Source organism: Mya arenaria, chromosome 12 (assembly GCF_026914265.1).
Source record: "Mya arenaria isolate MELC-2E11 chromosome 12, ASM2691426v1".
Taxonomy (NCBI): domain Eukaryota; kingdom Metazoa; phylum Mollusca; class Bivalvia; order Myida; family Myidae; genus Mya; species Mya arenaria.
The window spans coordinates 68,108,635-68,123,018 of NC_069133.1; the positions used below are offsets into that span (position 1 = coordinate 68,108,635).

Below are 14,384 nucleotides of genomic sequence, written 5' to 3' on the forward strand. Positions count from 1 at the left end.
AGTTTAAAAGTCCTAACGTACCATATACTTTATTGTTGGGAAGTCCTAATGTTGCATAGTATACGCTATGGTTGGGAGTTCTAATGTTTCATAGTACTCTCTATAGTTTGGAGTCCTAATGTTCTATAGTTTACTCTATGGTTGGGAGTCCTAATGTTTCATAGTACTCTTTTTAGTTGGGAGTCCTAATGTTCCATAGATTACTCTATGGTTGGGAGTGCTAATGTTCCATAGTATACTATATGGTTGGGAGTCCTAATGTTCCATAGTATACTTTTCGGTTGGGAGTCCTAATATTTCATAGTATCATCTACAGTTGGGAGACCCGCGTCCTATTGTTGTGTTCCTTTTGAGATGACATAATTAAGACAAGCTAGAGCTTTGACTAAATTAGCGGCTTAACATTGTACATTTTCAATGGTGAGCTAGTCTTTTTGGTCAAAGATGACGCCAAGGTCGATTTCTTTTTCTAACGTTGAAATTTCAATTTCCTTTCAAGTGTTTCAAGTAGTATTGTTTTGATTCGTGGTTTTCTTTACAGATTGATTTTACTCGTTTATATATATACGATTGCTAGAAATAACAATTTTAACAACGCATGCGGTTTGGATCCATTATTTGATGCTGATATTTCAGTAAATGAAATAAAGGCCGCTTTCAAGTTGTTAAAAAGAATTAAATCTAGCGGTCCAGATACGTTGTTAAACGAATATTTTATAGAATCTGTCGACATTTTGTCGTCACATCTATGTGATATTTTAATGCTTTTTTAAGTAGTGGCTATTCCCCTGAGAATTGGACTAAGGGGATAATTATACCTTTACATAAAAACGGGGATAAACTGATGTTAATAACTACAGAGGCATAACCCTAGTGAGTTGTATGCCAAAACTGTTCACATCCATACTTAACAAAATAATTATTTCATTCTGTGAGGAATCAAATGTTATGTCGGATGCGCAGTTTGGATTCCGGAAGGGAAGATCAACAATTGATGCTCAGTTTGTTTTGCTAAATCTTATACAAAAATTTCTAAATAAAAATAAACGTCTTTATTGTGTATTTGTAGATTTTAAAAAAGCATTTGATTGTGTGTATAAAAATGCACTGTGGCTTAAACTGTACAGATCTGGTATCCAGGATAGTAAAATATATGTATGAAAAAATTAAATCAGCTGTTAAAGTGTTAAATAATTACTCTGATTTCTTTGAATATTCTATTGGTTTGAGACAAGATGATGTCCCCTGTTTTGTTTTCTCTGTTTTTGGAGGATTTAGAATTGTTTTTACAAACAGACATGAAACATTTACATACAAAAATAATAACCAGGATGTTGTTAATGACTTCAATTATTTGGGTACTGCTTTTAATTACACAGGCAAATTCGCACTGAGCCAAGAATACCTCGTTGGGGAAGCCCTTAATGCGCTTAAAGTGTTACTATCTAATTGTAGTAAATATGGTATAAAGCCTAGCATTCTATGTCAATTATTTGATACTTTTGTTGGATCAACTTTAAGTTATGGGTCTGAGATTTGGGGATTTGGAAAATCTGAAGAAATTGAAAGAATCCATTTAACATTTTGTGAAAGAATTCTAAATGTACGTATACATACATGTAACAGTGCAGTATATGGAGAATTACGACGTTTATCCATTGTTTGTGTCACGTTATATAAGAATTATAAAATATTGGTATAAAGTCGCAAGTACTGACAATGTTATACGACATGTCCGTTAATGATTGCGAAAACTGAAAACGCAATTGGGTTGCTGATGTTAAAGATCTGCTTAGCAAATATGGTTATACTGTACATATATTTTCATTAATCCATTGTTATATGATGTTAACACATTTGTTTGCATATTTAAACAAACAATAATTGATACTTTTAAGCAAAGATGGTGTAATGACAAAGCAACAAGTGCATGATGTGTTAATATTGTATGATAGTATTAAAGATACATTAGGCTACGAACAATACTTAAACATTCTTCCACAGGATTTACGATTATATGTGAGTAGACTAAGAGTTTCGGCACATTCTCTAAGAATACATATTGGTAGATATGCAACTAATAATATTCACAGAAATGAACGTTACTGTATTTTTTGTAACACTCGTGACAGCGAAGATGAATATCACTTTGTATTAATTTGTCCCTGTTATTGATATTAGAAGAAAGTATATTAAGAAATATATTTACATTATACAAAGCATGTTAAAGTTTATAGAATTGTTAAAATCTGGAAACAAAAATACAATATTTAAACTGTCAAAATATATTAAAGAATCTGTAAAACATAAAATTTCCCTTACTTAAGATCATTAGTATCATATGTTCATCCTCACATTATGTATGTATGCATTCATTTGCATTTGCTCATGACAACTTTTTTATTTCTATTTGTATTCAACCTACATCGGTTCTGTATTATGTGACTTGTTGAATTCATATTTGTAAATGTGCTTGATATTATTTGACTACGTACTGTGATGGTATACGTCTAATAAAAGTATGTTGTTCTGTTCTGTTCTATATTGACATCGATTGCCACTCGTCTTTGTATTCACTATGAAATATGTCGTCTTCGATGATTGACTCTTAGTCTATATTTAAGACTATTTTACCGTTTGTGTTTTTATTTCAAGCCCTCTAATGCCCGCTGTCAGGTCAATGTTAAATGTCTGATAAAAGAAAGGCCCCGTGACACTGCATTGGGATGCACACATATTAGTACATCCTATTTCTTGTGAAAAGCTTTTGTTGATTGCAACACCGTCACCATTTTCTAATTTTAAATCTAAAAATTGTCTTATCTAATTGAAAACTATTTTTTTCTCTGTTTTCCCTTTTCCATAAATCTACATTTTTTCTGAGTATTTTGTATGAAACTTTTTATGACTCCTATGCAGTGTTTAGCAGTTTCAGAATTAATCGGGTACTGTACAATTCTCAAATGAAACCCTTTAATTAGTAAAAACTGAGAGTACGGTTCAAATAATCTACTGGTCCCGATGTCTCGAAACTTCTTAGATTAGCAACGAGACCTGTTATTCGGTTTAACTTTACCGCTTTGTTAAACCGAATTTCACGAAAGCGTTTAACAAATCGAGTATAACACAAATATCTTTTTGGCATTCGGAGCTCCTCGGCCATTTTATCGAAAACCAAACTCCGCGCAGGGTTACTTCCCTTTGTAAACAGTACAGTAACACCGCCACCACAAGATTTTCATCCAAAATTGGATGAAAACTTTTAATGGCATTTTTTTTAATCATATATATTTATTCTTATATCCTTTCTTAAATAATTACTTTACGCCAGTTGATAGGCATAATATGTTTTATAAAAAAATAACAATTAAAAAAAAACATTCGGAAATGTTCGGTCTTTTTTCAAATTGAAAGTAGGATTTACAAATTACAATATCAACATGGATGTGTTGTTAGCTATTCAGACATGTATCGAACGTTTTGCATTTTTTCCTTTTATGGAATAAAATCGTTTATTTTCTAAACAAATGAAACATGTTGCTGGAATTTCTTTTAAAGGTGTTCCGTCCATTTTGTAAATTGCAATCACGTGCCGTTTCTATCATCACGTGATATTTGTGAAGGCAGTGATTACTGTACTGCAAGGGAAGTAACACTGCGCGGAGTTTGATCGAAAACATTGTTTTCGATAAAATGGCCGAGGAGTTCCGAATGATCTTTTTGGTAGTTTGGGTTAAAAGCATGGATACTCTTCAAATAGAGGTAAGGCTCGACCAAACATCATATACCTGTCTGTTTACAACAACGATGGCGTTCTGTAATAAAATGGCGAAAAAAAGGTGTGCAAACTGGACAGACAAGGAGAAGGCAACGGCTATTGGTCTGATTGTGGAAGAGGAGGGCAAAGGGCTGTTCTCAACGTTCCGTGGTGCCTCTGAAGGTGCACACGAGAAAAAACAAATGTGGGAGAACAGGCAAATTGTTTACATTAATATTCGCAAGTTGTTACCATTTAATATTCGCGAATTGTTAACATTTAATGATCACCATTTGTACAATTTGTTCACAATTTGTGTACGTACATGTATGCACCTTTTAATGACTAGTTTTTCCATGTTGAAATTGGCTTAATACTCTTGTAAACAACCAATGCTACATCTTTTGATGTTTAAAATCAGGGCTCTCACTAGGCTGAAAATTTTGGGAGAAGTGACTTCTCCCTTCAGTCAATTTAGGGAGAAGTGGGGAGACTTTAGGGAGAAGTGATACTTTTTATAACACCTGATACAAAAACGATGCCATACCACACACCTCAGTTTATATTCACATTCAAATTGATTGCTATAACTAACAAAGAGATCTTGGCGAACCATCTAAGAGGTGCTAACCCGCGGCATCCCTGGGGGTGTTAAAACATATGTTACAGGTATAGAACACCCCTCATTATGAAAATAATTTAACAAAACATTTAAAGCTGCAGAACATATCTTCAACCATAACTGCAGCGATTAAACTGTTATATCAATCACCTTTTCAGGGTTTAAATGAGAAATACAAAATGTATATGTTAGCATTATAAGTCATGTTTTTGTACTGTACAACTTTTTATCCTATTTATATATTTTTTTTATAAAAACATGAATTGCAGTATCATCAGAGCTAGAAGTGAACATGCCCTCTACTCCAACCGAGGATGTAACTGTTATGCCATTGGGTGATATTGTACTTTATTCCTTGGTTCAACATACACCTTATCACATCTTATCCACGCAGAACATGCTTTAACATTTACAATCGATTTCAACATTAAATTAATTTTACATCTTATAATGCATGCTTGTTTAAACTGTACAATCTGCCATTTTTTACTCTTGTTGTATTGGTACCTAGTTCTGAATTTAATTATAAATATTTCACTGACAACGTGTACACAAATAATATATGCAGCAAATGAACAACATGATATTCCACTTTTGCACATGATGACCAAGTATAAAACCCACAAAACTCAACTTCTATTTCTGTTGCAGTATTCTCTGTATCAGCTGTACATGAAACAGAATCACCTGACCAGCCACAGCCACCAGTTTCTTGTCCTGGTACCAGTGTCGCCTGTGATCCTGCAGAGGCTCTTGACAACAGTTTTGTCTATGATTCCTCAAGTTACATGTGAGTTACATTTGAATCTTGATTATGCTTTAAATTTACATTAATTAACATATAAACTAGATCCATCATAGTATGAGACAAAGAATCCCCTTCAAAATATAAGAAAAAGTTGGTTTGGCCATTTATGCATACAAGTCAATTTTAAAATTTAACTCGCAATATTACGTATCGCAAATATTAAGAAACTGCCAATTTTATATTTCTTCAAATTACTATTTGATTTTTTGTTAAAATGGTCCTGTCACTGATTTATAAACGTACAAGCAAAAATTGGTAATAATTAGTCTGATGCAAGAATTAAACAGTTGACTAATCAGTACATTGGTGAGACTACAACTTTAAATTCAGACTGGAATATCATAATTTGATGTGCTGTCTTTTGTGAAAGAAATAGAGAATATTGGTTAAATTCAGTTTAAGATTGTATTTTATTTCTCTTGTGTCAGAGAAAAACAATATCACAGTGGTGAATAAAGATACTATGAAAAGACCTCAAGATCACAAAGTTAGAGGTATTTTGCATTGGTGTACAGAAACAACCTCAATGCATGATAATGACTTAAAGACAATATTTCTTTTAAAAATATGAGAAATTCACAATACTTGATTAATTTAGTGTTAGCTAGTACCACATAGGTCACTTACATTGTTATTTGTGTATATATAATATCCTGTACAAGTGTAAAAAAAATGTTAATTCATCAATATTGTGTTATATCTGTGTTTATAAATCTGCCAATATTTCAGGACAAGCAGAACCGGCTACTGGTGACACCATGGTGCATTACAGTTTTGATTATTCCCAGCAGGTGTTGTATCCGCACTATGCCCAACAGGTCGGAAAACTTTTCTTCAAAACACCTAGAAAATGTGGATGCTTTGGAGTCTGCTGTGAATCTTCAAGTGAGATATTTTTGTAATGTTTAACTGTTTAAATGGTCATTAGCTGCTGTTTTAATACATTCAATTTAAAACTTTTATGACATTTTTGCAGTAAATACAGGAAAATGATACAACAAATTTATATTGGTATAAAAAATAAAATAAAAATAATAAACTGAAAAAAGGTTAGACACCTTAAGTCCATTGTGCTACCATAATGCTAGGAAGGCAAATGATCGTATTACGTTTGATAAAAAATAAAAGGTTTCTTCTGGGTGAACATTTTCACTGAAATTTATCATATTAAAACAAGCAAAACATTAATTTTCTTTCATTTGATGTTGCACAATTGTAAGTTGTTTAACCTAAGTTGTAAACGAAGGTCCACATTGGTTAAACATATTTACTGTTACTTTATTTAGGAACTCAGATTGTTTATCTTCTGGATGAGGCTGTCGGGAAAAGTGTTGGCAAAGGGGCAAACAGTGTTGTATCCATGGTACATCATCATTTCACCCATCTGGCCTATGGGGAGAAGAGAGCAATGCTCCATATGGACAACTGCGTAGGGCAAAATAAAAACAACACTGTGATTGGGTAGTTATTTATTTCATCTATGGTTTACAATATTTGATCATTGTTTTATCTCCATTATCATACTTCTAAGTAAAGATATAACGATGATCAAGTGTTGTCAAAAAGCCTGTCAGAGACTGCAGATAATCAACTGCATTATATCCGATTTGAATGTCTCCATGTGTATTTTTTATTATGTTGCATTTTTTATGCTTTGAATAGATTTTAAGAAAAGGACATTTTTGAACCAAGTTTTATATGCTGATAAATTTTACTTCTTTATTGATATAAGGTTACAGACCTTTAGGACTTAAATGGGAGTTACATATATAGAATAAAGTATGAATTACTGATATATTTCAGATATGGTATGTGGAGGGTCATGAGAGGGCTGCACAAGGAGATAGAATTCAGCTTGATGGAGGCAGGCCACACCAAATTCAGTCCTGACTGGCACTTCGGCTTATGGAAGGTTATATGCCTTGCCTTTTTCAGTTGTTTTTTCTGAGCACCTGATTAGTAATTCCGGATTCTTTGAAAATATAATTACAATCATTATAAGTGAACAGACAATTTATTTAATTCTGGTTACATATAAATTACAACTAAACTTGGCAGAGCCTTTTACCAACAAAATTGAATGGTTTGTCATCAGCTTGTTTTTTGACAATAATTAACTGGTAACTAATTATGATAGAAATATTTTAGCCTGTTTGGTTTAAACTTAATTATAAACACAAGGAATGAATGCAAAATATAGACTTAAATAATAGATGCATATAAGGTTATAAGCATATATACAGTTTGAATTTATTTTTAAACCTACGTCAACTGTTTGCAGGTCAAATGGCGAGCATCGAATGCTGAAACATTGGAAGAAGTGGCGGACACTGTTCGAAAGTCATCCCGGGTTGGATACAATATTCCCCAGTATGTCAATAACCCAGCTAAGCCGGTGACCTTTTACAATTGGACCGAATTCTTTAGGACTTTGTTCAAGCCTATTCCAGGGCTAACCAAATATCACCATTTTAGGTAAAAACACCTTCATGATCTTCAGCTTTGAAGATACAAAATCAGTTCCTGAGTTTAAAATGTTTTTGATCATTTAAGGTAATAGATGATAGAAAGTATTAGAAATTTATTTGGTTACATTTTTTTTAAATTGCTGTGTATTCATTATAAAAGTTACATGAATATTCAAGTACCATTTATACAAACTGTGCATTTGTTCAAAATAACACTCATTACTATTTTGCCTATCTTGTTTTTCAGGATCACTAGTAGCCACCCTGGGACAGTGTTTCTGAGAGAGTATGCTGACAATCAAGAGGTTGCCATAGAAATTACAAGACCACAAAGACAGCCTATCCCCAGCAGTGACATGCCAGAACGGATTGATAATCAGGAACTTGATGCCAAAAGGTCTTGGTACCTGTTTGAGGAGATTGCTCCTCTTTGCAACAACAGCTCAGCATGTTCCAAACCAACAGTTCCAAAACCATCCAGTGGTGTTAGGCTATAGTGTTGTGACATGTTTATACATTGATTGTAAATGTTGGACTTGTCAGATTATTATTTAACAGTTAATTGAAGTTATGGAGACTATTTTATCTATATTTTTATCTAAACTTCATAGATATTGTGATAGTCGTCAACTAATTATTTTAGTGAAATAAACGTGCTTCGCATTGTAGTAACAGTTTGCCTTTCACCGAACTGATGCCCTTGTTCCGAACTTGAGAATTGAAATGTTAAATAATAATTTTTATTAAGTGCAGATTTTGTTTATCATGTTTGAAATCTCCTTCATTTCTTTATTAACTAGAATATTATTGAGATGCTTGAAACACTTGTTACTTTAGTGACATGCATTTTGCCCTGTATATCTTAAATGATTAATGGCTACAAACTGATTTTTATAGAAAAAAGCAACATTGTTTTCTTTCAATAAATTATTGTAAGAAAAAAAACCATTGCCATGGCAACCATGCTTGTATTCCATTGTCACCAGAGGGTTACAATTGTAACATTTTAAGTTTAATATACAAACATATAGTTGCAGTAAAAGTTTGCCTTTCATCAAAATGTTGCCTTGTTCCAATCTTGAAGATAAAATGTTAAATGATCAATTTCATCATAAGTACTTGTTTAAAGATAGATAGATAGACACTTTTTATTCCTCCATGAAATGAAGAGCAAAACATTGATATATATACAAATAATGACACATATTATGAATTACATTTAACACAATAATATTCAAACAATACGAGTAAACCAAACATGCATATTATGTACACAAGTAGACAAACAGAATAAAATATCAAGTACTCTCGAAAGATAACAAAATTAAGCATTGGTAAGAAATATTTAGATTAAGAGCAGCCCTCTATTCCTAGGTATAATTACACACATAAATGCAAAGCTAGTACGAAAAACGAAATAACTAGGAAAGCAAAGTGTGATTTTACAATATACCTAACTCTGGATCAACTTAATTCAACAAGTTATTGACACAAGCTACATATGATTTTAGCAAGGTACAAATCACTCATTGACATTGTACTATTCACTGTTCCTGCCTGAGATAGAATATGAACAGATTGTATCAATGGGCTCATCGTGCGCAAGTTATTGAAGTTCATAAAGTTGAGCATTAAATAATCCCACATTTTCAGTCTAAAATTTTGCAACTTGAGACAAAAGCAAATTCTGTGAACAACCATATTATCTGTCAGCATATCACATTTGACGCAACGTCTCGTAAAGTTGTTCGAAACGAGTTGACACATTGTGCGAAGTATTGTGCAACACAGGGGAGATAATCTAGGACTATTTCTTGACACTTCCCATAAGGTTGCTCCAGTCTTCTCCCTTAGTACAGTGCAAACGAATGGGCTGAAACTGGACCGATTTAGTCTTCTGTACTGACTTACGAGAATTGGATTTTTGACGTAAGTATCAATGATTGCTTTCCACGTATATTGTGACGGAAAGGTCCCGCTATGCATGTAGTTTAGCAATATATCTAGAAGTCCGTATTTCGATAACAGTCTGTAAAAATCTGGTATACCGCCACGAGATTGGTTATCATATCCAAGGTACGTACACAGTCGTATGTTGAACACCTGTTTAGCGATATATGTATTTCGGAGCCGACATAATTGCCCGAAAAATTGAAGTTTTCGCAAATCCACATATGTTTCAATGGGTGGAATAGCTAAAGCACAGAGTGACCAGTCTGTATTGCTGCTCTTATGGAGTGATTGCATATATTTAATGCAAAATCGGTGCGCTCTTTCTAGTTTCAGTAAGTCCGATGGCGATATGAATGACCATAATTCACACCCATATAAAGACTTCGGTATGACAATAGATGTATATATTGTCTTTGACGTCAGCGGGTTAAGAGTTTCAGGATGTAAACCACTATTACAAATGCTGATGAACGTTCCCTTCAGTTTGGTACATGCGTCACGAATAATATCCGAAGTATTTAGATGCGCGTCACATTTAATTCCCAAATGAGTATAGTCCTTTGCTTCATTTAGAAGTTTATCACCAAGTTTGAATGTTCGTCTACTCTGTATGTTCTTACATTCATTAAATACCAATATTGAACATTTGTTAGCATTATATGTATATCTCCACTGTTTTGAATACAACTCGCAAATGTTTAACATGGAATTAAGTCCACTGACAGAAAAAGAGATAAGCACCATGTCATCTGCCACTGTTGGTGATCCGAGTTTCATGTCAAACATACAAAAACCATGACCGCTATTTTGTAGAGTGTTAATTAGTTCGTTGATGTATAGGAGGTAGATCAACGGCGAGGCCTTGCCCCCCTGCCTGGTACCCTGCCGGACCGGAAACCACTCGGAAATATTGCCCAGGTAGCGAACACAGCTAGTCATATCTCGGTACATCGCTGCATAACTTAATATGGAAGTGGGGTCCATCTTACACTCCTTTAATAGTTTGTAAAGGATTCCGGTGTGCCACACGGTATCGAATGCTTTCCTACAGTCCATAAACGCTGCGTACACCCTAGACCCATGTTCACGTGCGAAATGTACGCTTTCACGAAGGACAAATGACGTCATGAAACACCCAAGACCTTCCTGAAAACCACCTTGTTGTTTATTGATGTTTTCCATAATACACTCTTTACTTCGCACTAAGAGTATCTGTTCATACAACTTAAATAGAACCGGAGAAAGGGTAATTGCTCGATAATTGTCAGGATTATCCTTCGGTTTCTTCCCACCTTTATGTAGTGTTATGATGACCCCTCTTTTCAGTGAATTGGGAATGTGCCCGTTTCTAAGCATCCACGTAAAAACGTTAGCAATAGCGTGGGATAACGGTTTCGTCGCATGAATAAGATGTTCGTATTGTATGCCATCCATCCCAGCAGCTTTACCACGCGGAAGAGCGGAAATGACGTCATAAACCGTATCCGGAAGTACTGTAGCGTTACGATCTGGTTCCAGTGAAGCGATAGTATCCTGAACCTCAGCTGTCACCGACCGTTCCCAGTCGATGTAGTCGTCTGCTATGTCCGACGGCGTGTATAGATCCCGGAAATAGTCAGTCCAACCATCCGTTATCACTTTGGGATCTCGTACCACTGTCCCTTTAAAGTTTATACCGGAACACAGTTTACTTTTACCACAATGTCGCCTTTTATTCACAAGTTTCCAGAAACCGTTGGCATCTACTTCAGCCATTTTGTCAATATCATGATCGAGTTTCTGTAAATATTGCGTCACACAGTACCTATGCAGACGACGAAAGTCGGTCTTTGCCGTTTTATAGTCAGTATAACTTTTGTTGGTGCCACCTCGTGGGCGTCCGTCAGCACACCAAACGCAGACAACGCGAAAACTTTTCCTTCTTCACAGGACATTGCGACAGGTAAACACTGAAAGTTTACCTGTCGCACCAAATTTTTACCTGTCGCAATGTTACAAACAGTATTCAGTAACATCAGCCTAAACCTTGATTTAATAAGCCTCTTTTTTAAATAAGTTTTGTAATTCCCCATTATAACAGGTTTAGATCCTTTTGGTTAGATTTGTCCTACAGTACTATAATAAATTACAAAAAAAAGCCAAACATAATGTAAACAAAATCTTATAAATGTCATATTTTTTTTCTTCCCTTGCCTCCCCAATAAAAACTCATATCTGGTTCGTCTACCCATGAAACAGCTAGATCTTACACTTAATTCATCTTTAAATTAAAGATACAATAGGGTTATAAAATGTTACGAATTGTACTACAAGTCAAACTCAGGCCAACATTTATGCAAAAACGAAAGTAGAGTTCTTGTTATTGGCAATGTTAACAAACAGAGCGGAAAGAAAGTCAGCTCGGTTTATTAATCATCATATTTAAATTAACACGATTGCCGGGAACCACTACATAACGGAATTTTGTAATTCCCGAACATTTCCGTAAAATAAAAGTATTAGAGTACTAGCTGAAATCGGAACCTTACGCGTTTTATCGGCTTTTACGGAAACATGTTGAAACGGGGTTTACAAATAGTGAAACACGGATTAACACGCTGAATAATCATGATATAAAAATAACTCTGAACATTTATTTAGAAACTGAAAGTAAATTTTCCGAAAATTAAACGCTGCTGACTTTAATTTTTCACCGGACATTGTGACCGACCAACACAAAAGTTTCGTCGGTCAAAATTGAAATATACCGGACATGTCCGACTGTCCGACGGACATTCGCATTGTCTGCAAACGATCTTCAGCGCACGCATATGTTTATGAGCATTTTTCAAATTAGTGTTCCAGTATGGCTTAAGGAATTTCATAAATCTTTTCTTTGGGATACAAGTATCAGCATAATATGACAGTTTATCAGCTAACATATTACATGCATTATCAATACCGTCAATATCAAGATCACAAGCTCCTATATGCAAAATATCTCTGTCTCTTTCAATGCAATTATTGTACATATCAATGTCACAATTGTTTGCTTTAGGCCAGTTAGGACATACATTTGGTACATGGGCTTCGTTATCAGTGAAAACAATATTCGGAACATGCAATTGTAAAAAGACAGGCACATGCCTTGACACATTAAGACAACTATCATCAAAAACGAAACATTTTGATATACAGTCAATGAGCTCCCTTGGAATGCATATGAAGTCGATCAGTGTTCGATATTTCTCATCATATGACACAAAAGAATATGGTGAACCCGTACACATGTGTAAACAGTTAACAGGTACAGTATTACAATCATCGAGAAATCGAATTAACAATTTGTCACGGTTACTAATACTAAAATTTGGTATGTACTTGGCATTAAAATCACCCAGAAACACACAAACTCCACTATTTGAGTATTGGTACCATAAATCATACAGTTTATCAATATGCTCTGCACTCTCACAGATTGAACGTTTTGACAACTTGGCAATTTTTGCGAAATTTCATGGAAACCAGTTATATAAGACTGCTGACAAAAAATAAGATCGCAGATTTTTATATTTAAGTTCAAAAATTGATGTTTTTTGTATTTTCCTTAAACCGTTAATAACGGTTTAAGCCATAAAACATAAATTTTCGAAAGGAAATATTAAAAATCTACAATCTGATTTTTGTCAGCTGAACCTTATATCATTGGTTTACAGATATTAATGCAAAAATTTGCTCTTTCCAAGACAAAAAATAAACAAGTTGTTAAAACAGTATATCTGTGAGAGTGCAGCTTTAACATGTTTGAAGTTTCCTTCATCTCTTTAATTACTTGTATGTTATTTTGATGTCTGAAACACAATTTTTGCTTCAGGAACATGAATTATGTTCATTTTGCCCTATATATTTTAAATGAATAATGACTTCAAACTTAGTTTAAAGAAAAAAGTAGTTTTCATTTGAAATTTTAGAAAACCGTTGCCATGTCAACCATATTTGTATTTTATTGTCACCAGAGGGTTACAATTATAAGGTTTGTTATTAAGGTTTTAATTGTGTGTCTATAATGGAGCAATAATTGGTTTACATGTACAAATGTTTATGTTTTCTGTTTACATGTTGATAATCCTTAAGATGTAAACATTATCAAGAAACTCACTCTTTTCTTGTTATACCTGTTATACGGAAACTTCAATTTCTCGCTCAATAATTGGAATTTCTCCAAAAAATAAATTGATTTGTGTTGGAAAAAGAATAAGCTTTGTGAATATGATAATAACTCAATTTCGCCCAGATACCTCATTTGGGCCCATATTCTCATGGTGCATCACATTTATTGAAACTAGAACACTTAAGCAACAGAAAACTGAAAGTGGGTCATTCGTAATCACATACACAATGTCTGAACAGGTCAAGTTTAGGAAGGTGTAGTTTTAATGCATCAGAAACGTTAAATAATGATAATTGTTTAGTCAAAAGTGGACTTTTGTTATTTAATACCAAACTTTAATTGAAATTAGAAACATTTATTTATTATAATCAAAATCAGATATGTTTTGTTTAGGTTTAAGGCATGTCATTATGCTTTCAATTCATAACATAACTTATATTTCGACAACTTTAAAATTTTAATTTATATAACATATCTGTCGTTCCTCATATATCCACACAATATAAAGTCAATTTTTTTTAGCAGTTTAAGGTGCATATAACTATAATATATGAGAATATTTGAATATAGTGATAATTCTCGTATAATTGTGAATATAATAGGATCATTGGTATTTCCATAGTATT

General features: G+C 33.7%; 1 protein-coding gene across 6 annotated transcripts; it reads left to right on the forward strand.

The window, feature by feature from the left end:
• The first annotated feature begins 3,230 nt into the window (after positions 1–3,230).
• LOC128211900 (uncharacterized) lies at positions 3,231–8,550 on the forward strand. 6 transcript variants are annotated; one of them, XM_052917016.1, is made up of 8 exons: positions 3,231–3,962; positions 4,649–4,714; positions 5,031–5,169; positions 5,917–6,072; positions 6,474–6,648; positions 6,991–7,099; positions 7,469–7,662; positions 7,903–8,541. In XM_052917016.1, the coding sequence occupies exons 4-8, from the start codon at positions 5,946–5,948 to the stop codon at positions 8,150–8,152; spliced, it is 855 nt and encodes a 284-aa protein (XP_052772976.1). In that variant the 5' UTR covers positions 3,231–3,962; positions 4,649–4,714; positions 5,031–5,169; positions 5,917–5,945; the 3' UTR covers positions 8,153–8,541. The 6 variants fall into 6 exon arrangements, with proteins under 6 accessions (XP_052772976.1, XP_052772974.1, XP_052772975.1 ...); XM_052917014.1 differs by having other exon boundaries at positions 3,231–4,722; XM_052917015.1 differs by having other exon boundaries at positions 3,231–3,762; positions 4,649–5,169.
• The last annotated feature ends 5,834 nt before the right edge of the window (positions 8,551–14,384 follow it).